Source organism: Zonotrichia leucophrys, chromosome 6 (assembly GCF_028769735.1).
Source record: "Zonotrichia leucophrys gambelii isolate GWCS_2022_RI chromosome 6, RI_Zleu_2.0, whole genome shotgun sequence".
In the NCBI taxonomy this organism is placed as follows: domain Eukaryota; kingdom Metazoa; phylum Chordata; class Aves; order Passeriformes; family Passerellidae; genus Zonotrichia; species Zonotrichia leucophrys.
In genome coordinates this window covers 28,242,456-28,269,791 of record NC_088176.1, presented here as the reverse complement: position 1 = coordinate 28,269,791, position 27,336 = coordinate 28,242,456, and the positions used below count along the sequence as shown (strand labels likewise).

The window sequence follows — 27,336 nt, the reverse complement described above, 5'->3', positions numbered from 1 at the left end:
GCATTGGCGTGCTTATCACACAAAAGGCATCCATTCATCTACTCAAGGTTTAATCTCCAGGTAAGACTAATAGAAATTTTATAAAAAGGTCACCAGAATGTTCAGCACTGATTAAACATTCATTCCTAGCCTAAGCTTACAAAAGTATGGCTACAATATTCAAATATGGCAAAGAAAAATAACAAATGCTACACTTTTTCCTATACACAGAATGAGTTCAAGAGAGTTCTGAGGGGCTACAGGTTAGACTGTGCATCAGACTGAGCTGTGCTATTAGACCCACGTAAAAGAACAAGAGCAAATAATGCAAGATGCCTTTGAAAATAACAGCTCATAACTGGCTTTATTGCATTCACTTTGAACCAAATCTTATCAGGAGTTTTTATCTAAAAAAAAATTCCAAAGTGCATATATTTCTTATCTCTTATTTAACATTTGTAAGTTTTTAAATTGCTTTGATTTGTTAAGCAAGATGACAATGCCTGAAAAAACAACACTGAAAGAAACACAGAAAAAAATCCAAAAAAAAGATGAACTACCATGATATTATTAATTGCTTACTCCAATTTCTAGACTCATGGCTCCTGTATAAACCTTCACAGAAGGTATAACCCAGTTTGTTGAATATAAAACATCTCAATATTAATCCTCTCATCTTAGAAAACAAGAAAAATAATTTGCTATCTACATAAATTTTCCATTACTGCTTATGTTTCTACTGCAGCACTGCTTGCAATTCCAACTGAGTGCATTGCAGAATTTGTCATAGTTGGATGTATAATGTTATGGTTTCACTGGCTGTCTTTCCAGTTAGTACAGCTTAAAGACCAAGGACATTTTCAGAATATGAAAATCTATCATAATTATAATTTACTATATGTAATACATTGCTGTTTATCACAAGACTTTGTTGGACCTTAATGAAGGCAATCACCTTAAGAACATCACCCTTCTCAACAAAGATACCCTAAAATAAATTGCAAGTATTTATAATACAAATCTACTGATGTGCACACTCAGGGATCTAAATATATGGTGTGTACATTTGTACACTTATCTCAAAGATGAAAGCCCTAACCTTTGCTTCCTTGTTTAGTGTTTCCATTAAAACAAGCTTTTTGATGCATAAGTGCCACCTGTAGGAAATACTGGAGTATGCTCAAGAGCAGCCCTGTGCCAACTGAGGCACTGAGTTGTCTCCCTGCCATCCCCAACACAGGCAGCTCCAGTGGAAATTCAGACATGCATTGAGGAACAGCCCTGCTTGATGGCAGCTTGCTGGATGAAGGTTAGTTTGTAAAGCCACATCTACAGGAAAGTTGTTGTTTTCAAGTCTAACCAAAAAGGAACTGAAACAAAAAATACTACATTTTTCTATTTGCTGGTCTGAAGACATTAATCCAGAGGAATCAAGCAGTCCTTTTCTATTGTGTGTTGATCCAAATAGAGTTTGTCATGATTAACATGGACTACTTCACTACAATTACTTAGGGTACACAGATATGAAAGATTGCATAATTTATCTATTTTTAATTACTGCTACTAATGATTAAAAGGAATATATGTGAAAAACTCAGTGTAATCTCCACTACTATAAACATAGTTCAGCTTCCTGTGAGTTAGGCATGAATGGATGGAAGTGCATATATCATAACTCCAACATTGAAAGAAAAAAAATCCAAGTATTTCTAATGTAGCTAAAAAAATAATACTGATAAAAAGCTGATACTGATAAGATAATATCTGAGACTGTTCAATGCCTTACCTTTTTTCCCCTCTCCCCCCAATATTACAAGAAAAAGTAAGAGCTTACAAAAATTCAGGTTCTTAAATGGCCTGAGTCTTAAATGGTCTTAGAGTCTGCCTAGGTCAAAAAAGTGAAGTATTTAATCCCAATTTGTAAAAAATAACAGAGAAAACTGGCCTGACTCCCTCTATAGCTATCAGCTTTAACTCTTGTGCTCCAAAAATATGCTCACCACAAGGAAAGAGTTTCATTAATTCAGCCGTACCAGTCACTGATACAGTATCCCAATTCCTTGGTACATTTACTAGGTTACAAATTCCACACCCAAAGCGCATTTTGCATCCAAGAATGAGAAGTGATTTCTAATAATTCGATGTGAAACGACAAGATAGAAATTTTCTGATACATGAGAAAAAATGATATGCCACTCTACGAAAAAAATATTAGTTCATTGTTTGACAGCCAGTGAGTGTGTTTAGTTTTGTCAGTCACAGCTGGGTACAAACGACATGTCTCTCTTCTCCCCTAGTCATCCGTCAGCGTCGCTTCAAGCACGTACACTTGTTTTGGCTGTCCCCCGTCACCACCTGACATTTATCTGCTTGCTTCAACACAGACAACCTTTAACACCCGCCCCTGCTAGTGTGGAACCAAACTTCGCGTGCCTGCCGGGGAACAGACGGGCGGCCGGGCTGACAGCCGCTGTCCCCAGGGCACTGCGGTCTCCGGCGGCGGGGCGGGCGCCAGGCGCGGCGCGGCGGGAGCGCGGCTCGGGGCTCCGGGCTCGGCTCGGGGCTCCGGGCCCGTCGGCGCGGTGCTGTCCGCGGTGCTGAACCGCCTCCCGCTCGGTCTCCCCCCGTGCCCCATCTTGCGAGCCCCAGGCTCGGTCCGCTCGCCGCCTCATGGCTCTCACGAGGGACCGGCAACAAGTCTGGCCGCTTGCCCACGGCAGCCGGCACATCCGCCCGTCTACCTGAAGCACGGGAATTGCCCTGGAATACAAAGGACTTTGGAGACCGCGGGCAATTAAACCCCACCAGGGCCGCTACCCCAGGGACTCTCCGCAGCTCGGGCTCTGGCTCCCGTGGCTGCCTCTCCCAGAACAAGCCCCAGCGTCCATTCCTGGCAGGGGCAGGGTTGTGCATCAGGCTTGCCCGGGGTAATCGCGCCGCAACGCCAGGCACGGCTTAGGGAGCGGCGGTTTTCCCTCCCTTCCCTCCAGCAAGGTGCAACCTTCTCTTTTTCTTTTGTTCTCAATGGCAGGAGGGTGGCGGCAGCGGCGGGAGGGGTGGGGAACACTTGCACCTACAAATTCATGGGGGATAACAAAGGACCATACGACGCGCGGATTAATTTGCATTAGCATCCATGAGGGCAGCAGCATCTTACGTCTGCAGGGATTAGCCGCGCCGAGCCCGGGCTTACCGTCCCTATCGCAGAGCTGAATCGCCTCCAGGCTGAGGTTCTTGATCACCTCCTCGCAGGGGCTCGTGGGGCTGCTCATGGTGTGCGCCAGGCGCGGAGCCTCCATCGCGCCCCTCGCCGCTGCCTGCTGTGGCTTGGCCGGGGGCTGGGGCTGGGGCTGGCCGGCTCCGGTGCAGAGCCGCGCGGCAGCGCTTCCCGGCGCCGCCCGGCTCGGCTGCGAGCGCTCGGCGGAGGAGGCGGGCGAGGAGCGGATTTGTCACCGCAGCGAGCCGGGGAGGGGGCAGCAGCGAGGCGGGCGGCCGGCGCGCCCCGGGATCCGCGTTTAAAGGGGCCGCGGCCGCCGCCTCGCAGCCGTCCCTTCCCCCTCCGCTCCTTATGTAACCGCAGCCGCGCTTCCACGGGAAGCTCCCGGCCGGTCCAACTCCTCCGGGTCAGGCCCTGCGAACGGCCGGTCCGAGTCGCAGCCGGTCTGCCTCGAACACAGCTTCCCACCGCCGCGGCGTGGCTTCTTTCGAGGTTACTCCATAACCCGACAGAGTCCCCAAGGCAAAACCATCCCCAAGCCACAGTTAGCGACTTGCCCTTCGCTAAGCGCACAGCCCACCATGACCGCACTGTGCAATCACACCCAGCTGCAAGGGTCTGCCGTCCACTCTGATCCTTCCTGATTATGCAAGAATTTGCAGAAAGAAATATTAGCCTTTCTAAATGTTATCAATCTAAAACCTAGGAAAGCTGGCAGAAGGTAATTGATTGCAAGAGAGTGTATGGGAATGAGCCATTTCTTGCTATCTGCCCTGCACACTTCCCACCTGCCTTTTTTGTGGGAAGGAGAAATAATCCACATGGTATTGGTGCCATTCCTATCAAGCCTTTTTGAAAAGTACTTATGAGTTTCCACCTTCAGAAACAAGAATGGGGCCAGAAAATGAGAAAATGTAAAAAGGAATAAGATAATAAATTAAACTTGTGTAGCTCTGTGCCATCATCAGATGTGACAGCGCAGCTCCCTGCCCATCACAGGCCTGCAGGCTGGACAAAGGAGCAGCTTGTGGGCCTGGGGCTGCAGGAGTGCACTGCTTTCTCCAGGTTATGGACTGACTGTGGGATCAAGCTAGCCATGCTGGGATGGGACCACCAGTTTCCAGACAAAGTGGTTTGAGCCCATTTCTTACCACACATTACAACATACATTCCTGGCACCGGTTTGTTGTTTCACCAAAATAAAATTGACACTGTTTAGCCACTGATCATGAGATATCAGCACTGGTTGCTTTGAGAAACAGCAGTTCATTGCACGCGGGCTCCCACCAAGACTGAGGCTGTGATGTTTCTTGGTCAGTATTGTGTGACAGCAAGTCCAGAGAGTCCCTAAAGCTCCCATTTCCCTTTTTGCAGTCTCAAGTTCTCCCTCACTGATCTGGCACAGCAGCAAGCCCCAAGCACAGCTGGGTGTCTGTCATCCACTAACACTGGACTTTGGGATCCTTCCATGCTTTATGATGGTTTCCAGAGACACTAATCTCAGAAAATGAACTCTGATGTTGCCTTTCATGAAGCCACAGACAAGTGCTGCAGCCTAGAGGCAAGGAACAGTTTTTAGGAGCCTGGATTCCTCTGACATCTTCAAAAATCTGTAGTACATCCTGGGGAGAAAGAGCAATACTGAGCACCCTTCTGGGACTGTGTACTCTTTACACCCCCCCTCCCTCCATTCTTTCTCGTTCATCTTTTTTTTTTCCCTGCTCTTTATTTCTCTGATGTTTTTCATCATGATGTAAAATGAGGGCACTGGGGTCAGGCAGAGGAGAAATAGAATGAGTGGGAAGGGAACCTAAAGGAAGAGAAAATGAAAAGGAAGTAATAACAGGAAGGGAGAGTGTGAGTCAATGGGGAGGTGGGAAGGGAGAGGAATATATGAATGAATGCACAGACAGAATGAGGACAAATTTAGAATCAGAAAGGGAAGAAATTAAAGTGGGTGAGACTGCATTCATCAGGTTTTAATTTTGTCTCTGACAGGCATTAATTCCCTGTGCTGAATCAAAACCTTTCTCCTTGATATTGCAACTGTTCTTAGCACACAGGCTTCTCCTACGTAAGGCTGGAAAATTTCTTTCCCTGAAGATGGTGTATTTAGTCTCTCAGCCTTATGTTCCACATTCATTCCCTTCCACAATGTGGCAGACACTTCAGCAGCTCACACAATCTTGTTACTTTGCTATAACATTATATAAAGTCCATTTGAAACAGACACTGTTCTTGAATACTGGGAGAATTCCCAATTTATTCTCTCTGCCTCTATTTTATACACCTTTCTCTCCTCTACTTCTTATTCTATGCAACTGAAATCAGGTTTTTAAGAACGGATGGATTTTGCATAGCTCTTTGAAAGCACACAGCTTTGGGGGTGTTCCCATTCCTCAGAGGCCTCTCATTTCTCAGCTACCTTGTAGCAATAACCCCTGTCTGAGCTCTATCTATTTCGTTCTCCACACCATTACAATTTTTTTTTTTTAAGAAAAGACATTAACTCTCCAACTACCAGCAGTCCTCAGTGTAAGTGAAGAGCAGAGAAACCTTTCCCATAGCTCTGCTTTTCTAAAGCTAGACCTGCCTGAGACAGTATTTTGCAGAGTCACACTTCAGGCTGCATGCTTCCTTCAGCTATCACCACTCCCATCACCTGGGCAAGGGATCAACATTTTTTAAAGCTCAAATTCCTCCCAGATGTGATTCCATGCAATCACTTGGCAATGAATTTAGTCCTAGGTATTTCAGTCTCAGAGCACACAATGCTCTCATGTTGTTTTTTCACCTGAGAGAACTATACTCTGCTTGTCTTAACAAGGAATATCATTGTCTGATGAGCAAGTTATGTTTGTGCTAAAGGATGACAGTCTCAGCGTATAATCAGAAAGTTTATTCTGTGACAGATTATCCCTGACAGTGTTTAGCAAAAAATGTCACATATCACAAATATGGGTCAACATTATGTAATGGAAAGTTTGCCAATGGCAGCACAATGTTAGAGACAGCAGAGGGTCATGTGCTTAGAACTGCAAAAGCTTGCAAAGAATTTACCACAACAGCAACCTCTCAGACTTCCAACCTTTAGATAAACAGAATGTTACCAACTTCTGTAGTTCAACAACAACAGTGAGTCTGTTATTACAGCAACCTCACACAAGGAGAGCAGAGCAGCATTTTCTAGCGTGATGCACACACCCAGAAACGTGAGCTGTGACACACAGCCCTTGCCTGGCAAGGTCCAACAATCTCAGCTCTCCTGCCTCAGCCTGGCATTCACAGTGTCCCAGGTAGGTCAGCAAGATCTTGCTGCAGGGCTACACTCTACAGCAGAAAGGCACAGAGGCTGCCAGCCAGCTGGAGAGGCGTGTGGCTTCTTTCCTAAAAGGGACAACCTCATTCATGCCATAAAAGCAAGGGGAAAAGGGATTCCTGGGTATTCCTTTCCTCCCCTCCTGCACAATTACGAAGTTCAGCCCCACCTGTGTTGCACTGTGTTTTGGGAAAATTGCTGTGCATTAGCAGCAGAGCACAGCACAGAACTGGGCAACCCCATTCTCAGTATTTGAAAACTCTTTTGTATTTCATTGTAGCAGGTTTTTATCTGCAAGTTATAAAAGAAACCCCCTTTCTCAGACCTCAGCAAGACTCAGAGTTCCAGCTCTGCCTTCCCACATGGGAATAAAAAACGACTTGTGTTATTGCTCAGTGGACTGTGCAAGCAGAAGGCAAAAAGGCTACAGACATGGTTTTCAGGAAAGAAAAACCAGGGAGGAATTAAAGATAGCATTTTGAGATTATTTTCCTCCTAATAATATGTGACTTTTGATGAGAAAAGCAAAATATTAAAGGACAGATAGAAGGAAGGATGAAAATCAGTATTGAGGATGAGTCCTAAAAGATATATTGGCTAAACTTAGCAACTAATCCCTCGAGTTTCATGGAAAAAAATTCTTTGCAATTTCACAGTCATTCTCTGTCTTTAATAGACATGTCAACTGTTTCAAGTGTGCAAAGGCACACACTTGAAAAAGGATATTTTGTGTGCAAAATATTATTGAACCACCACAGAACTGAAGCAAAATCCACAGACTGGTGACAGAAAGACAAAACACCCACCCCAAACCTGAAGACCCTAAGTGAAAGCCATGACTCTGTAGAATTAATGTGCAGTGTGACACCTCATCCTGCTCAGACAGACATTGGTGAAGGACAATTTAGAGCACTGGGTGCAGTATCTAACCAGGAACTTTGTTTTTTCTCAGATAACAAAGCAAGAACCTCCACAAGTGCTGAAGCAAGGAGGATGATGGCAGAGGTCCCTTTTACACTCTAGGAAAATCCAAGGCAGAGGAGCACCGTTTGTTCTTAGCTCTAGAGTGAGTCTCTGTCCCTCTCTGCAAAGGTACTAGCACAGCCTGGCACCCTGACACCATGTCCAGCAGTGAGGCTCCAGCTCTCCTGGAAATGTCTCTGCCTGCTGCTTTCTGCTTCAGCATTGTTTGAGATGCTGGGAAACCTCACAGCTTCTGGTACCCTCCAGTGAGGTGCATGCAGTGGGCTCATACATCTCAAAATGTCTCTCCTTCCCTGTTCACAGGGCTTCATTGCAGCAACTGAATTCAGTTTATGCATTCAGGCTTCTCTTGCAAGGCCATAAAGCATACTTCGAAACATCAAAGATACAATGCTGAGGCAATCTTGGGACTTCTGGTTCCAGGGAACCTACTCATGAATCTGAAAAAATGGCTTCAGTGTAGGCAAAACTAGTCTACAACTTGCAGAAAAAGATAATCAGTCCATGAAAAAGACAACCAAAGCAATCTAAGATAGAAATTCATCAAAGCAGAAGTGGCACAAATGGGATGGCCAGAGTCTGGCTCTGCCAAGACTCCCAGTACAGGAGTTAGAGGGTGTCTATTGCAGTTAATAGCAGCAGCTTCAGAGCAAACAAAAGGATGTGGTACTTCCTACAAGGAATATTCCAGTTGTAAGATTAAAGGACAGTGCCAGTGCTAGAAATTTTTGTTCATTCAAGGGAAGGCTGGAAAAATTAATGCAGAAGGAATTATGTAGAGTTACTAAAACCACAAGTGACTGAGCTGAGAGTAACTGAGCCCTAAGCTGGAAACCAACAGAGTCCAGGGAAGAGTTACTGAAAATTGTTATATTTGAAGGGCTTGTCATGCCCTTCATCTTCTGTAGAATCTATTTCAGCCACTGTTAAAGGGGCTGCACTATCCTGGCTGAGCCCTTGGTCTGACCCAGGACAGTCACAGAAGTGCCCTGCTATCCAGCCCTTCATTCCTTACCCCCCACTACTGCCACTGTCCTCATTCATGAGGAAAACTTCAGAGTATGGAGCCCTCTGATGGTACCAGTTGGGTGTGCAAATCTCAACCTAATCTAAGCAATACAAACAATCTAAAGGGAATATTCCTCTCAGAACAAGAAAGATATCAAGCAAATTTTCATTTTATTAATGTTGCTTTCTGAATTTGAGTTTTCTGATTATACAGTCTGAATAAGAATCTAAGAAAGACAAATTCTTTCATATGCAAATAAAAAAGTATTTGTAGTTCATAAAATTTATTTGTCCCTTAATGGTCACAAAGTGCTGTTAATGCTTAGCATTATTACTTATTAATTTAATTTTAAGTTTAGCCTCCCTTTATGAGATCCAGAGTAGCCTTCGAGAACAATCTGAACCTCTCTCCTCTGTGCTGTAAATCAGTCTTCCTACTTTTGTAACCACTTTCACATTTAATTAATGCCTTATCCTCCAGACATTGGAACATATCTTGACCTTTAAAGGATACTACTGTCTGCTTATCCTTGACCATGCTGACTGCTATTCAGATTTAGTTTCTGTCTACAGTTCAGTGGCCAGCTTTCATACCTTTAAGTGAATTTTAGCCCCAGCTGACTTGTTTCAGTAATTTCCTTAAGATATTATGTGGCACAGCATCAAATATCTTTGTAAAGTCTTGATGCTGTTCGGTCCTCTGCTTATCTTGTGGCTTCATTGTAAAAGATGTGGAGGATAAACATTCTGATTGGCCTGCCTTGGTTTGCTGCAGCACACCTGGGCGGTAGCAGGGTCTCATTACACCATTCACCTCCATGTAAATACATTGCCCCCTTCAGCTTCACTATTTATAGTATTTGTTTCAATTTGGAACCATGCCCATAGGACAATAGTTTCCATAGTTACTCTTAATTCAGTTTTTTAAGACTTCTGGCATGCTGACACTTTATTAGTCTCCTGATACTTCCTCTATTCTCTGTGGGGTTTTTTAGCAGCTAGCTGTTCCATCAGTTCTTTAAATATCTGAAGGGACACCTCAGATGCATTTGTTCAAGTGATGATATTTCATTATGCATTTCTTAGTTACTTTCTCCCAGCAGTTCATAATTACATCAATGATTTCTTAAGCAAGCCATTATTTAAAGTTTAATCTCCTTCCCAATAAACTTCATGGCAAAAGTCCAATTAGTCTTAGGGAGAATAAGAACTGGTCTCAAAATTTATCTCCTTATTACAAATTAATTACAATTAATATTTTCTTGGTCAAGTAATTTTATGTTATTGTGCCTTCAAGACTTATAACACAGTCTTTTCCTATTATTTTTAACCTCTTGGCAGCTGTTTCAGTGTATGCTCATGCTGTCCCTGTTTCTCTCCTGTGTACTAAACTTGGAATGTAAAACCCTGTTTTGGTGACCCTCCAGTTTTCTGTTTCTAGCACAGTTCATATTTTAGTTTTACTTGTTTAAATAGCCCACAGTGACCCATTCTCTCTTCAGTGTTTCCCATTTTCATTGGAACAAGACACATTTCTGCTGGCTTTTCATTACAGTATCCTCTCATGTTCCCCCTACTGCCCTTCCTCTTTCCACAAAACCTTTTCTGAAACTCTCTCAACTGATCCTGTGAATGAGATTTTCCTCATAGTACTACACCCTTTCACTGGATAATCAAAACTCTTCAGATAACCAAGAAGAAAGTACAATAAAGATAATGAAGAAAGTCTAAGTGCATAGTTCCTGAGGGTCATCTCATGATCTCATTTTCTTATAACTATAGAACTATAAGCATTTTGCATAAGCACAGAAAGTGGGATGTAGGTTGACGTCACTGCTTTTGTACCACCACAATCTGCTGTGACTGAGCTGATGTGGCAACACAGGACTGCCACCATTGCCTCATCCCCCACTGCTACCATGAACACAGCCAGTTAACCACTGAGGAAACACCAGGAAGATTGTTTTAATTCAGTGAGAGCACGAACACCAAGGCATTCCCTCTCCTTAGCTCAGAGACTGGATGAGTAGTGAGACTGATCTTAAATTTCTTTCATTTGGTTCAGTCGCGTACTAGAAGCTCTCATACTGTTTTTCAGATCTATGATTATTTATATACATGTTTTGCATTGACCCAGCCTGGATGCCAGGCGCCCACCAAAGCTGCTCTGTCACTGCTCTCCTCAGCTGGACAGGGGACAGAAAATGTACAGAAAAGCTCATGGCTTGATATAAGGGCAGGGAGAGATCACTCAGCAGTGACTGTCATGGGCAAAATGGAATTGACTTGGAGAAATAAATTTAATTTGCCACCAACCAAAATCAGAGTGAGATAATGAGAAGTAAAACAAATCTTAAGAACACCTTCCCCCACCCCCCCACCCTCATTTTGGGCTGCACTGCCTCCCCAAGCAGTGATGTAGGGAGATCAGGAATGGGGATAGGGACAGCTCATCACAGATTGCTTCTGGTACTGCTCAGGGACAAGAGTCCTTCCCTGCACCAGCACGGGGTCCCTGTCACAGGAGACAGACTTCTCCACAGACCTCCCCAGTGTGAGTCCTTCCCACAGGCTGCAGTGCTCCCTGAACTGCTCCAGAGTGGGCACTGCCCCATGCAGTCCCTCAGGACCAGCCTGCTCTGCACGGGTCCCCCATGGGGTCACAATCCCTGCCAACAAACCTGCTCCAGCGTGGGCTCCTCTCCCCACAGTTTTGCATGTCCTTCCCAGGAACCTGCTCCAGCATGGGCTTGCCACAGATTCACAGTGCTCTTTAGGGCTTTCCTGTGCTCTGGCATGGCTCTCCATGAGCTGCAGGCTGGTCTCTTCTTCCCTGAGGGTTTTCTTGGGCTGTTGGAGGTCAATCTGCCCTGCCATGGTCTGCACCACAAGCTGTAGGCGAATCTGCTCTGGCACATGCAGCACCTCCTGCCCCTCCTCCTGCACTGACCTTGGTGTCTGCAGAGTGTTTCTCTCACATATTCTCAGTCCTCCCTTCCCTGTCTGCAACTATTTCTACACAATAACTTTTTTTTTACCTTCTTAAATATGTTATCACAGATGCATTACTACAATTTCTGACTGGCCCGGCCTTGGCCAGCAGTGGGTCTGTCTTGGAGCTGGCTGACTTTGGCTCTATTGGAAATGGGGGAAGCTTCCAGCAACTGCTCCCTTAAGCCACTCCTCTCCCCTCCCTGCTACCAGAGCCTTGCTACACAGACCCAATGCAATATGTGATCCATGATTAAAATGTCACAAAATTTCACAAGAAATAATTTCACATTAAAAGCAGCAATGAAGAACTGTATTTTCCATGGGTTTGCTCTGGTAGGAATGCATGTCCTCTTTGCACCCATATACAGGCAGATTAAATAAAGTAAAGAAATAAACAATAAAATGAGCATTTGTCTGTAGCACTGTTTCTTCAACAACATCCACAAGCATTTTAATTAAACCATGTTGTGCTCTGAATTATGTCCTACTGCTGTTACTTGTGTTCTGAATATATGTCAGCCCTGCAGTATGTTATTTATTGGTTGTGTAGCAATCCTTACAGATTTCCAGTTGCTGTACATACACAGTGCCCTGGAGTGTTTAAAGTCAGTGGAGGTGCTGTGGCTTTCTGTGAGCTTGAAAATCCTAGAACTGACTCAAAATCTGTAAGCGACTGATTCACTGCTCCTGCTTCTTAAACCAGGCTGCACAGGAGGATAACTGCAAAGGCCATCTTTAGCCTAAGGAGTTTATTTGCCTTAGGATCTTTCTGCAGTCAGTGGAGAGTAGAAAAATCCTCATCTGTGTCTCAAAGGGAGTTCATTGTGGGTGCTCAGAGTTGCTCCAGAGGAAATGCTTCCTCTTGATTCTACAGGAAGCAGGGAGAGAAAAACCTTCTGAGGCTAAATTTAGTCTTTGTCAACGCCCTCTGAATTGTTCCTATGTGTGTTTGCAAGAGCCATCTTTGATAACCTGCACTGTACTCTGGAGTGAGAAATGAGAGCAGCAAACAAATTTGTCAAAACTCTCTCTCCAGGGCTAACACAAGGTCCTCAGCTTCTTCTCCAAGGTTCAGGGGGCTTAATCTCCACATGCTGATAGGGACAGGGCTGCCTGCAAAGCAGAACAAGTGTTCATTTATCCAGCACAGCTGTTGCCTGATGACAGAGGTCCGACAGTGGCTCCTGTGTGATGGAATGTGGGGCTGTGTTCAGACTTGTCTGATCACTGCTTATCTGAGACCTGCTGAACCCACATCAAATGCTCATCATTTGGAAATTCTTTTTCTCTAATTTCCTCTATTTCTTCCACATTAACTGCTAACCCAATATCTTGCATTAGTGTTTAAAATCAAATTTTCTAGGGTTATTTATCTATTTTTTCTTTTAAATAGCAGTATTTTTCTTCTTGATTCTCTCTGTTCTTATTTTATGCATTTTCAGTCTAACCTCACCTACTCCCATCTGTCTGAAAGCCAGCTTCTGATTAATGTATCTCCATATAAATTCAATTTAGCCATCGACAGTACATTTTTGGGGTTGATCACATGACATCCACTTGGTTATTTCTGGGATGAGGAGGGAAAATGAGGTAGAAAGTAGCAAAATAAGTTGCTTTCTGTGTTGAAGCAGTTGATTTTAATTAATGAAATTAAATTTTACTTGTTTTGTGTGGCAAAGTTTTGGTTGCTACAGGAAGAAGTTGCTGAATTTTCCCCCAGGTCTGATGGAGCCCATCCCAGCTCCAGGGTGGACCCACCCACATTGGTGGGATAACAGATGTAAGAAGAGGGAAAAGACTGTGCACGAGCAATCAGAAGGGAGGAATATGTCACAGAAACAATGCAGCAGACACCAAGGTCAGTGGAAAAGGAGGGGGAGGAGGTGCTCCAAGCTCTGGAGCTGAGATTCCCCTGCAGCCTGTGGGAAGGACTCATGTTGGATAAGTTCTAGAGGAACTGCCTTCCATGGGACAGACCCCATGCTGGAGCAAGGGAAGAGAGAGAGCAGCTCTCCCTTGAGAAAGAAGGGGCAGCAGAGAAAATGTGTGATAAACCAACCAAACCCCAAATTCCCCATTCCCCTGTGCCACAGGTTGAGAAGGTAATAGAGAAGATCAGGAGTGAAGATGGGGAAGAAAGGAGAGGAGGGAGGGAAGGTGTTTTAAGATTTAGTTTTTATTTCCCATTATCCTACTCTGGTTTGATTGGTAATATATTAAGCTAATTTCCCCTAGCTGAGTGCATTTTGCCCATGACAGTAATTGCTGAGTGATCTCTCCCTGCCCTGATTTTGACACACAAGCCTTTCATCACATTTTCTCTCCCTTACCCAGCTGAGAAGGGCAGTGACAGAGCAGCTTTGGTGGGTACCTGGTACCCAGCCTGGGTCAACCCACCACATAAATTTTCTGGTCTCTTGTCCTTAGCAAGCTACTTACAGTAGCTGCCAGTTGACAACAAGAAAGTTGTCTGTGTGGATTTTATCAATCCTATAACATATTGCCTGTCATGCAGTGGAAGTATTAATTTGTACACATAAGTGACAGTAAAGTTTTCTAATACCATATCAAGCATAGCAACAGATATGAGGTATGAGATGGAGCTATACAGTTTTGTACCTTAAATACCAATCTAGATTAGCCCTACTATTTTGTGTGGGCAAAAACTAGACTACTGCAATTTAATTTCTTGCATTTTTAAAACAGTCATTATATTTTAAAGCTATTTTAATGCTGTAGCTCCATCAAATTAATGTAGAGGTTGCACCAGCTTAATTATACACACCCCTACAGTGATACAGCTACAGTTCACCAAATCTAAGGACAGCCTTCCCCCTTAATTTCTGTGTACCACCAAACTGCTCCTGCCAGGAATGAATTAGACCTGGTATTAAGGCAGGACTGAGCCCTGTATGGGTTTTTGGAGGACAGCCAAATGTTCACGTATATTAAAATCTCTAGAAATGTATTACTACATATGTGTTTGCATTCATAAAATTTATGAAGCAAAGCTGTTCAGAAAAGAAAGATATGACACAGAGTCAGCCTAAGGAGAGATTGAAAATGGAAATATTTTATCACTAACCAGTGACTGTTTTCATTTGTCTAATAGTGCAATAGAAATGAGTGCCAAATCCTATATTCTCTGCAGACAGTTTGAGGCCTGAGAAAAAAATCTTCATTACCACTTTTTTATTGTTCTTTCTTGAAGTTGAGTAATATATTACTATAAACTAGGGGAAACAAATGAGGTATAAATCAAGCTAAATTGAAGGATTAATGAGATTAGCAGCTATCAGATCCATAGGCTATCTATAAACTGACCACTAAGCCTTATGCCCTCAGGAGTTAATTACAGAGGTATCACAACACTGAAAATGCACATGACTGGCGTTCACCTGAATTACAAACATACCTTTCCAGTCTTAGCACAGGAGCAGTGATGTCTGACAAAAATGTGTCAGCAAATAATTCAGAGACAAAAGACAGAAAAGTTCTCCTTAATGTCTTCAGGGCCTCCTCCCATGCTTAGGAGGCATGAGGGATGCTCAGTGACAAATAAGATAAAAATTGGGAAGCCCAGATGTCAAAGCAGAGGTTGGTCCCCCTGCCTCCTCTCACCAGAGCGTTCAAAATTGCCTTTACAATTAACACTTGTAGAAAATTATTAAAAAGTGTGCAGTGATCATGATGGACAAGGTGGGGAGACCCAAGCCCTCTAGGTCTTGGTTCTGTTTTGGTGCAGAGTTTCTGCAGCTGAAATGGTGCCATGCAGCCCTTTTGGGAACAGTTGCTGTCAGGAAGCATTATGAACTCACAGTCAGTCTGGACAAAATGCTCATTCCAAATGTGGCTCTTTGGCTGCAGGAGGCAAATACTGGGAGTTAAGAGTGTCTATAAAGAAACAGGAACAAGCAGTGGGGTTAGACTACAGTCACTTTGGGGGTTTGAGCTCTCATTAAAATCACTGCCTGACAGCACTGTCTAAATGGAAATGTTATGCAAATGGTGAATTCATCCTGGAGTAAAATCTCCTTCCTGTATCTTGCTGGCAAAAGCACTTTTCAGGCTGAAATAGATCATGCAACCAGTTTTAGAGAGAACATGTAAGTTTTATCCCTATTTTCTCATTTTGGATTTCTCCACCCTCTCAAGGGATGGTGGTCTGAACTCCTTATACTGTCAAACTGCCACTGACCTCAACAGAAAACAGCTCATCTCAAAACCCAGCTGAGCAGAGCAGCTAGCTGCCTTTGCCTGAGCCAGCTGTTCCCAGACCAAGGTTGCAATACCGCATGCAGCTGCAAGGCAGGCAGTGAGAGCAGGGTCAGCTCTCCAGCCTATTATGTGGTGCTTCCACAGACTGTGGGAGCAAAAGCTTTGCTACAACAATGATCATGGGTATCTTCTTTCACTGCTTTAAAGTTGTTTTTCCCTCTTCCTCCCCCTCAACTACTGATGGAGTCTTATTACTGCTTGATCCAGCTGAACCCTAAGGCAAAGTTTTCAGCACTGGGCACACTCCTGCAGAGAGAGTTTTGTATGAATTATAAAGTCAGGGCATTCAAATACTACATCAATTCACTTCCCACAGGCTGTCTTCATGAATGCTTATTCATCTTGAAATGATGGTACTCTAAGAAGTCACTTAAGCTGTTAAGCTTTCCTGATCTCATATCACAACTTCAAGAACAATCAAAAGGAAAAATGCTTGGAAAAGGATAAAAACAAAACCCATAGTCAGAAAAATTTGTTGTTGCAACTTCTGCTAAATAAAGAGATCACTGCCTGCACAGATACAGCATAACATGTTCTGCTGTATAGCTCATAAAAAAGTTTTATTCAGTAATTTCTGTCACCAAAAGATTATTGCTGTGGTGTCCTCTTTGTTTTGGAACATAGACAAACATAAAAGCCCCTATGCACACACCCTTCTAGAGACTAAAGGAGGAGCAAAGAGATGCTCCTCCTGCTTTATTGGGGGAGGGCTGGTGGCTATTTCTGACAATCAGATTTTCATTCTGCCAGAGACACCTTAAAATTATTTTTGCTGTCATTACATGTAGCAGTATTGGTAGCCTTTACAAAGCACTTTTGTGTTTCAAAGATGACATTATCACACAAACACTGGCCGTGCACTTCCACAAAGGCTAAGCAACACATTTCTTAGTGCCTTCAATCATGTCTCCAGTCCTGCTGGAGATCAGAGGGGCTGGCACAGGGGAGCAGCTAAGTGCAAGTCACTTGTAATGTTCTACCTGCTAACTAACAAGCAGACAAGCCCTGGCAGGCTGGCTGGAGCTGCAGGCACACAGCACTTGCTAGGGCTCATCTCAGAAGTGCAGCACTGCTTTCCTCTCTCTCGTGCCCCCTGCCACATGCCAGCAAGCAAACAGGAGCACGGGGACAGCTGACCACTGGTGCTGCCAAGGACTGTGTGTGTGCTCTGTAACAGCCTGTGCTCGCCAGCCCTGCTCCAAGGAAACCAGAAGCCAGTGTTCCTCTCAAGCCTTGGCTGAGGGCAGGGAAGGGAGGGGGAAGGAACTCCCCCATACTCTTTATCCCGTCGTGGGAGCTAAGCAGAGGAAGCCAGGTTTAGGAAAGTGTGTGAATGTGAGACCATGGCTGCTTGTCCCTTTCCACACAACACAGGAATTGAGGGAGTGCTGTCAGGGCCATGGCACCAGCTCTCCATGCAGAGTTCACACAGTCTGGGAAAGTGGGCAAGGTGGAAGCACAGCAATCCCTCTGCATCCTGATGCTGTTCCTTCCCTTCCTAGGGCACAGTACAGCGCCTGGGACAGACAAAGATATAAACACAGGGCAGAGGTTCTCTCACAGACTCACAGAAAATGCTGAGCTGGCAGGGACTCACAAGGATCATCAAGTCCAGCTCTTGGCTCTGCACAGGAGCTATCCCCACTCTTAGAATCACTTTGCCCTTTTTTCCCCCCAAAGTGCTTTCTCCTACTAACTAAGCTTACCAGTGGTTCTCAGGGAAAAGAAAAAAATGGAAAAACCACAATGGGCAAATAAAACTTGCCATTTCCAGACACCAGCCAGGACATGGTAGTGTAACTCCTTTTCTATCCCTGACCAGAGACATACAGAGAAACTCTAACTCTGATGAGTCAGGAGACATCTTGCCATGCACATCCTGACTGAGTGTCCCCTCCCCACCCTGCCACAACACTGGGTCTGCAGAATCACTGAGCAGCAAGAGGCTGCTGGAAAGAGTGGACTCCACATATTTCCATTGTTCAGAGGCAGTTTATCAATTGTTTGAGGACCTGTCCAGGTCAAGTTTGGTTCTATTTTCAGAGCTGTGTAATGACTGTTGATGACATCTGCCCATGACTGGCAGCACACATTGATGAGTACTGTAAATGACCAGTTTTCATGTGTACAGCCACGTGTCTCCTTTCTGCTCCAGGCTGCTGATAAAGATCCACTGGTGGTAGCTGCTGTTTAATATGATGAATGATTTTGGAGATTACAGTCTTCTCTTGTGTAATCTTCTTACGTAAGGACTGAGAAAGAAAACACGTGAAGAGCAGAATTTGAACATCAAAACAGCAGTGGATCTGGAGCCCAACATCTTGAAAATATTTTCTGACTATTCCAAGCTAATAAAAAGCCAACAGAAATAAAGTTCACCCTCTTAAATATACAAGAAACTTAAATAAGAGTCGCACATCACCATAGAACCTTGTGTGCTAGGCCACTATGTGGTATTAACTAATCAGATGTTCAGTGAATAATATGGGAGGTAACTAAACAAGTCAATTTTAATCTAAATAAAAATTAACAAGACTGAATTAAAAAGTTTCAAAAACTGGAGCTTAGAGATTGTGAATAGGTTGTTTCTAGGTTTAGGTTGGAGAAAAACATGTTGCACTTCCTAACCAGCTACCTCATGGTGAAACACACATTTTGAGACTTTTTGCATGCTGATTTATGATTTCAAGCCATGATATTCCATTTGGTCTCCTCATGTGCAGCATCAGCACCTCGTGCTGTGTGTTGCTTGTAGCTCCTTTTGCTCATGTCTCATAACTTATGCTTGTAGTAAAGACCGAGGGACTGACTTAAAATGTTTAAAATCTTGGTGTCAGAGAGTGAGGAACGTAAAAAAACCAAAACAAGATAAAGAGAATGGAAAAAAAGTGAAAGTAGCCGAATGAGTGGAAAATGCTGAGAGGCTCTTTTGTCCTTTTCATTCCTATCGATTACTGTCTGCTCTGTTCCTTCCTTTATCTTTCTTTGCTGTATCATGTGGCATACTGCAAGCTTTAGAACACTGTGCTCAGATACAATGGCAAAGGGCCAACACATGCAGGACCTGAAAATACCAAAGAGATGAACAATGTTCACAGGTGGGGGCTGTTTGCATAATGTGAGAAATTTCATGTCTACGGAAAAAAGGTCACGATCAGGAGAGGGTCTGCCCTGTCTTCTGAGCATGAGGGATAGAGGGCTCACAGATTTACAGAACTCAGTAGGAGATGGAAGTTTTTCATTGCTTTTAGATGAGAGTTGTATGAGTTCTTACGAGACCTGAGGAAGTACTGGAAAAACTCTCCACCAGCATTTGCTCAAACTTTTAAAGGAATTCAGTTTAGCTCTGTTTGTCCTTCACATGCATTCTAATGAACAAATATGCTGGTGATGAGACTCATAGCCAGTGCAATCATTATGCAGATTATTCAGTGAAGGATTTAGAATAATGCATTGGTTAAGAGTGGATTCCTAAAAGACAGAGGCAACTAATGAAATTTCATCTCTTCCCTGTTGATGCACTAGATATAAACAAAAGGCCTTTTCCAGAGAGGTTTTTGTCCTATTCTAAAAGTGGTAATTCTGAAATTGTTTAATGTTAACATGTTTTTCCTGCTGGACCTGATCAGTCTCTCAAATGGAAAACACAGCCTAAGCATGCATATTTTATCAAAAACTTTGCATTTTTCTTTCCTGTTTCTGTTTTTTTCTTAAAATGCAAAATCTTGGTTGAGGTACATTTTCTTGGCAGTAAGATGAAGACTGAACTCTAGGAAAAAAATTGTTAAAGCTTCTAACATTGACCTCACAATGAAAAAACACTGACATAAAAAATCCAAATACCATGTAGATGCAGCCATCTTCTTTTATACTTTGCAGAATGGTTCTGGTAGAGAGAATGTCTGAAAAGAGAGAGAGTAAGGAGGAAAAACCCCAGACTAGGGGAAAATCTATTGCATTTTTTTGTTTTGTGGTGGGAATTGAGTAATTGATAATTATAACAGACCCATTGATAATCTCTAGATCCATCCAGTTTAAAAAAATGAGAGTTTCCTGTGCTTGTTACTGAATGAGAGCAGTAAATAGAGCAGCCCTGTGAGCACTGGGGCTGATGGCACGAGCCCCACTGGGCTCTGTCCCTGCTGCTCTGTGCTGCCACTGCACACACCAGTGCTGCAAGTCTGCTGCTTTCTGGCTGTGCCCACCAAGAGAACCTGCTCATGTCTCTCACAGCTGCTACACTGGCATCCAAGTTCATCGTTCTTTAGACAGACTCCTCAAGGCAGTTCTGGAGAGCTGGTAACTAAATCATAGTGTAACACACTTATCTGCAATTTCTAAAAGAAGTGTTCTTTGTGAGGCAGACAATGATAGCACAAACAAAACCAAAGCTAAACCCCCCAATGTTTTAAAACTATTTTGCTCTCATTACACAGAAACACAGAGCCAGGGGAATTTCAAGAAGCTAACTTTTTTCTCAAATCTATCTTTCCTATTAACAATTTTCTATAAACTATTTCTGCAATTTTCATAAGGTTCTTCCAGTGCTCCTCCTCCTTCCAGTTGCTGTGTTGTTTTCCATGCTAAGCAGTGAGTTGGCAGTCTGGCTCTCTTCATTCATTGTGACATTAGGTACTTAAGCCTAAGGCACCAACAGCTCTCAGAAGGTTGTGCAGGGTGGCAATGCCTTGATTCAGAAGACAAAATGCATCCAGGCACACAACTCTGAGTTTCACTTATTTCTTGACCTGTGCTGACAATGTGCACTCTTTTTTCCTCCACTCCTAGGAGGGAGACATTCAGTCATCCAAATATTTGTTTTGGACACAAATACAGCTTAGTTGCAAAAACCACTGAATGTATGTCAGCCGCAGACCTTATTTATAACTGCTGTGTTCTGTATGTGACTGATTGCTCCAGGAGGGCTCCCCAGATGGAGCTGAGCTGTTTGTGTTGGAGGCAGTGGCTGCAGAGCAGTGTTATTTGGTGGTCACCAGATAGCTGAGCTTTCTCCGTGCTCCTATGTACATACCCAAGCATACACTATTATTTTAAAAGTTACTAATAGTGCTTACTAAAATTCTGAAGGAAGATTTTTTTTCTCTGGTTCTGCAAAGTTTTTGCTTTTCCTTTTGCACCGAGGTCATAGTTCTACTTCTCCTCTCAAACCTCTTTTGCCAAGTTGTCTTTTAAATTCATTCATCTAATGACATAGCATACACAATATAATTATTCTTTATTTATATATAATACCTAAATATTTTCCAAGTAATAGAGGGTTAGGAAAACCGTACAGATGAATCTCCTATGAAGTCACCTAAGACAGAGATTATGTTCTTTCTTCCCAGAGTGACAGCACAAAGGAAGTTCACTGACTCCAACACAAGAGATGAAACAGAGAGATTCAGCTCAAATACACTCAGTGGATAAGCAAAAAAAAAGGATTTTTCACAGGAAAACATTATATAAATAGATCTGGAATTTGATGGCACTGTATTTTAACAATAATGATGATACTAATAATAACAACAACAAATACTACTTTATACCTGTTATGACACCACCTCAAGTAATTAAAAAACAATATGCCCTGAAGCTACAAACAAATAATTTGGTGATTATCTGGACGAATGCTTTTAGTGCAGCAAACCTAGAATAAACTCAAGGAATGAAGTTATGAGAGAGTCTGAGCAGCAGAAGCCCTTCTGCTTTAAGAGATGTAGATGTTGATATCTGTTTCTATACATTGCTTCTAAGCTAACAAATATGTCCCTAAAACAACATGACACCAAAACACAGATTAGGTCAGAAGGGAATGTTGACAAACACCATCACAATACAGAGATCCTCCAGGGCTCCACTTGATAGTAAATAGTTCCACACAGCCATGAGTACCCAATAGGAGCTGCTGAAAGGATTAATTGTGCCCTGCTCAGGTTTCATCTCTCCAGTAAATGTCCTACTGAGAGTAATAAAATACTGGATAACAGTAGATGACAACATCAGGAGTTCTGAAAGCATTCAAAGAGTGACACTCCTGAAGAACTCCTTTAGACACTACACCCAAACTCCACATAAGAATGGTACTGGTGGCATTTTAGAGAGATGCTGATACATGATTTAGATATATTTTTGTATTCTGTGTTTCTATTTCAAAGTATTTGAAATTATGATTAAATTCTGAAAGAATGCACATAAAAAGCTGAAGCTTTTTTCCTCACATTTTGATGATTAGTAAATCACAGTATGATCTTTATATGTTTCCTATTCATCACAAGTCTGAGGAACACAAAATCCCTTAGGAACAGGGAAAAATTACTATGCAATCACAGAAATGGTATGCTCCAAATTAGGTTGATTTATTTGGTTTTTAAATGTGAGAAACATAACTCCATTAGAAAATTGTGTCAACATCCTTAGGAGTAAAAAGGGACACAAATTTAAGTTTTGAATATACCCTTGCAGCATATTTTGGAGACAAGCTGGCAGAGACTATCTTAGATCTGAAATAAATACTTCTGAAGATGAAAATTTATTAGAAATGATCATCACCTCCAGTTCTGTGCACTCGGGAGGGAAATGCAGCTCCCATGCTTTGTCTTGTTAGTTAACAGACCATCATGGGCTGGAGCAGCACAGTCCATGAGCAGAAGGGCAAAATCCTTGTGTGCAGTTTAGGTACAAATGCTGATTATGGAAGTCACCTTATCTTGTTGCAAAGCAGCCCCATGGCTGGAGGAGCCTTGTGTGTCTCTGTAGTGCCCTAAACACCAAACAATGTGTCCTCCAGCAGCCACTGCAGGAGCCCATCCCCTTGGGCAGGATGGGAGGGATAAGCTGGGCAGCTGCAGGGAGATCTGCTCCACTACAACTAAAACAATGGCTGTCTGCCCTATGTTCTGTGTACAAGTGCTCATTTTAATTAAGCTTTAATCTCCTCAATCTCTACACTAATCCTTGGTTCTCTATAATATTATTCCCACAGAGGACTCCAGGGTATTTTCTGGCAACAAACAAGTCTTAGCTGCTGGGTTTGTTCTGGTGTACAGACTCCTGCGCATCCATCTTTATATTCTAAGAAACATGTGAGGCAGCAAAAATATCACTGTTTGAGCATTAATTGGATGATAATGGCAATTTATGGATTCGAGGAGGAGAAAAGGTGCCACTAGAGTGTGTAAAGTGGGCAGCTGGCACAGTAGCTTTTGCCAACATTTGTGTCAACGTGGGAGTACAGCAATATGGTAGCTGTTAGCGTTGCTCTCAATAAATATCTCCCCATATGTGAAGATGTGACTAGCCTTTTGGAGGAGGAAGCTGAGTATTCTCTGTATCTGTGGCAAGATTTTAAGTGTAATCCTAACAACTCTCAGCAGGCCTTCATGTGTGCTTAAATACTGTAGACATAAAATTGCTTTCTTGAAATGAAGTGTATAGGGAAGCAGTGAAATAATAATGTAATAATTCACACATTGAATTATCTGGAGAAAAACAGTGTAATGCTCAACATGGCACTTTTTCTCAGCTGATTCAGGCCTTAAGGAAAAATACACAGGCCTGTTGTCCAGTGCATGTGACTATTTTTGTTACTAAGTGACTTGGATTCTGTATTATGTATTTGTGCATCCACAAAGGCACTTAAGTTATTTCCAGCTTTTTTTTTTTTTTTTTATTTTCTGTTAGAAATAAGAAGGACATAAAAATTATTATTTTAGGACCAAGGAAATTGTTTCTGTTACACATGAACTTGTAACTATTGCAGTTAAACAGCAAAAATGATACTGTAGATAAAGATGGCACTAAACATTTTTGGGGTATTTTTCTACAGATATTTCTTGCCATGAGGTTTCGTCCTGTGAATTTTCTACAACACTTACACAATGATTCACTAAATTCTTTTAATAGGGAAAAAATCTGGTGTTAGGGTTCTGTCCTCTAGTCATGTTTTGTTTTCATTTTGCCATGACATTTCTTTCTGTGAGGAGTGTGCCCCCTCTTTCTCCACCTCTTCAAAACCCTTCTTCCCCTGCCTCTGTCCACCACTGCTATTATTCTGTCATCCCTACACAACTATTAATTCTGAATAAATACCACAGCCCCATTCCCTTAGAAGAAATTTCTCTATAATAAAAATTTATCTTGACATCAACAACTGAAACATCATCATTCTGAAGAATCAAACCCACTGAAATTTTAAAGAATTTTTATCTGTGAAGACTCAAAAATCTTGATTTATAGATGCAAGTAAAACAGAGCTGTAGAAAATTCAAAATATATACTATGTAACAAAGTGTCCAAGCAAATCATTTGTAAAATGAACTGGCCACACACACAGGTAGAGAAAATTTTCCATTCGGCTTTAAGGATGCCTATTCACTCTCCAACCAGCCAACAAAATGAGGATTCTACCCACAGAACATCACCCATGCATTTATTTTTACATTGGCAGAAGCATAGACTGTCTTTTATGAAAGGATTTGGGAATGTAAGGTGGTGTAGGAAAAAAGACAGTATTAAATGACAGTGCTACTTCAAACTAAAATGACATAATGCCCTACTAAAGTGCTTTGGGTACTATGATGGACAAAAATGCTCTTGTATGCATAGGAAATTAAGTTTTATAGTTTCACATGCAAATATAAGAAGGGCCATTTACACTTTCTTACTGAAAAGCTAATGACTTTCACATTTCCTAATAAAACACTTCCAACAAGCCTCATTAATGCAGCTATTTACATTCACAGCTATTGGCATAAGCACACAAAAAGGGAAGATACTTTCTCCACCCTATCTCTCAAGCCTAAAAACTTGAAATTTATAGCTGTAGAGAGATATCAAACAGCAACACTGCCTCACAGCAAAACCCAAGCATAAAATAGCACCTTCTGAATGGAAATGAAGATCCTGAAATGTTGCCCCCGAAAGAGAGACATCAGCAGGCTGATTTTAGCAGCAGGTGGCCAAGAAAGGCTAAGGCAGAGGTGAGTATAATTTTTTCCTGCCAGCATGGGGTCAGCCCATCACAGAGCAGTGAAGAGCTCAGGGGAGTGGGGTCTGGATCTTCTCCAAAAAGGACAGAGGAGTGGGCAACCTGAGCACTCTGCAAAGTCACCACTTCTCTTCCAGTAGAAGAGCAAGGCTGTAGTGCCCCAAGGAGAGCAGGAATTTGTGCACTCACTTTGTTCAGAGGGGGCTGAGATCCATCCCCATGGCTGCTGCTTCCAGCTCAGAAAGCTCTTTTTGAGCAGATCTACCTGCTGAGTTAGGCTGGCTTGCAGCCAGTCCCTGGTGGAGATCTGTCCTGTGGATGCTGCTGCATGGTTTGTGTGTTTGATAACGACAAGATAAGGCTGCAGCCATGGCTGTGCTGGCCAGCTGTCCTCAGCCTGCCTTCCAAACACCAAACAAGTCTTGGGACAAATACCACTGGGGAAATACTGTATAACTGCATTTTGCATAGAGAGTACTCTGCCATGAACAGAGACACTGGTTTCCTAAAGTGTCTATGTTTCTTAAGTTTCTTAATCAAGCAGTAAATTATCTTGTATCAAAATAAAGAGACTGGGACTTAATACTCTACATAACTGATTTTCCAATAAGAATTAAAATGAAGGGAAAAAAACCAGTAAATCCAAGCATGCTGACCCATGTGAGACATAAAAATGGAAGGTTATATTTATGAAATTTATTAAGCCAAGTAGACTATAAAACTATTTGTTTTATAGTCAACCACTGTTCTGGTGGGGTTTTGAATGCTAAGGGAACTTTAAGAAAAACCACTCCAGCTGCAGAGTAAAAGCACCTATTTCTTAAAATAGGTGTCTGACATCCCTCCTTGTAGAACAGAGCATTTTGCACATATATAAAAAAAAATATGAACTTCCACTCAGAAAACAAGCAACAAACAAACAAACAAGTAAATCTTTATCCTAGAGCACCCGTGATCCAAAGACATTCAAGTCCAAGAAAACAAACCATATTTGAGCTTTGTACAAATATCAAAGTGCAAGTCTAACCATCCCTTCAGAAAAGGGCACCATCTCTTACATCTTATTTCCAAATCACATGCATGTTCTCCCCTCTTCCAAAAATAAATTTTGAAAAGTATTAATTTCATGGAAACAGCCATTTTCTTTTGAACAGATGGGAAACCTGATGGACTGGGATGCAGCGAATCCCCTATTTGCTGATTTCAGGAAGAGATATTTCTGGTTTTGAAAGTTGGTTTTAGAGAGCTTTCTGACTTCATGGCTTGGAAGAAGATCAATAATGTAGAAAATACAATTGTATGTTGATAAATTCTGGAGATAAGTGGGAATCAGACAAAATAAATGTAAGCCAAGTACGTATCTGAAGAAAAATGCATACTGTAGTTGTCTTTATAACATGGGTATTCCCACTCAACTCCCTCAGTCACTGAATACTCAGGATTGCATCAAACCCTTAGTTGTACAGTAAATTCTGCTTCTGCTCCCCATAGCATCATCACTCCCTAGTTTCTGCATATCTGAGCATCCCATTGAATCTTATTTTCCCTTCAGGGAGTGGGTCAGGTTCTTCCAAGCCCCTCCATCCCACTCCATCCAATTTCTCTGCACTCTTCAGCCCCTTCCTTTCTCAGCTGCTCACCTGTCTCGCAGTGCCCCAGCAGTGCTGTACCTCGTGCTCAGGGTGCCCGTGGGATCCTGGCTGGGGGAGCTGCCGTCACTCACTCCAGCTGGAGATGGAAACTTCTCCTGGGCCCTTCCCGTCACCGAGGGCTCCGCGCTGCCCTGCTGCTGCTCCTCCCCCTGCTCCTGCCAGCCCCTCGTTCAGACTCAGAGAAGAGAGGTTTTGTTCAAACTTGTGTTGGGGCCTCATGAGGGAATGGTCCTGCCCACTCTGGCCACCTGCCAGACTCCAAAGACACCTGAAGGGAAGGGTCAGTAAGGATCTGGGATATTACTGTTCCTGTCCCAAAGGCAGATGGGCACGAGCTTTGAGCTCTGAAGGCTCTGTGCCTACCAAAATCCCTTTGCAGGCCGCACTCCTGGTAACCTCCCAGTACCAGAGCTGGGGAGGCTGAGCAGGGGAGAGGAGGAGGTGGCTGCACAGCCAGGCTTCCCCTGCTGCCACTGTCATCGCATTTGCATTGCAGGGAGATGATCTGGCTGCCTTTGTGTGGCCCTTTGGCAGGAGCCCAGCAGCATTTCTGTGCCACTGCTCACATTGTACTGCAGGAGTATAAACACAGGCTTGTCTACAGTGCTCTCAACAGCTCTGGAGGAAATCCATGATTGCCCAGTGTCAAATAGGCCAGAGAGGCTGGGCTTTCTGTACACCAGCTACTGTCCTTATCCTAATACATTGGATCTCATAGGAATGTGGAAATTTGCTGGTATCAGAGAAATAGGACAGCATGATGTTACTGTGATAAATATTCCCCTTCAGAGCTTGATGCTACAACATTTGCTTTAATGCTCTACTATTTCTAAAGACTCAGATGGGTCAGTGTTTAATATTTCTCAAGACCATGCCAAGGTGCCACAGAGAAATATAACTGTGGCAGAAAATATAT

At 42.9% G+C, this 27,336-nt stretch overlaps 1 protein-coding gene across 3 annotated transcripts in view; it reads right to left on the bottom strand.

The window, feature by feature from the left end:
* PHYHIPL (phytanoyl-CoA 2-hydroxylase interacting protein like) overlaps nucleotides 1–26,909 on the bottom strand; it is a 54,772-nt gene extending 27,863 nt beyond the window's left edge. Inside the window, exon 1 of one of the 3 annotated variants that reach the window (XM_064717273.1) lies at nucleotides 26,409–26,909. Coding sequence is in view for 2 of the 3 variants with exons in the window: in XM_064717271.1 (XP_064573341.1) it covers nucleotides 11,189–11,384 (196 nt within the window). In the remaining variant the exon portion in view is untranslated. Of the gene's footprint in view, nucleotides 1–3,172; nucleotides 3,471–11,188; nucleotides 11,414–26,408 lie in introns of those variants that run through there. The other 2 variants (XM_064717271.1, XM_064717272.1) reach the window with 2 other exon arrangements.
* Between the last annotated feature and the right edge of the window lie 427 nt (nucleotides 26,910–27,336).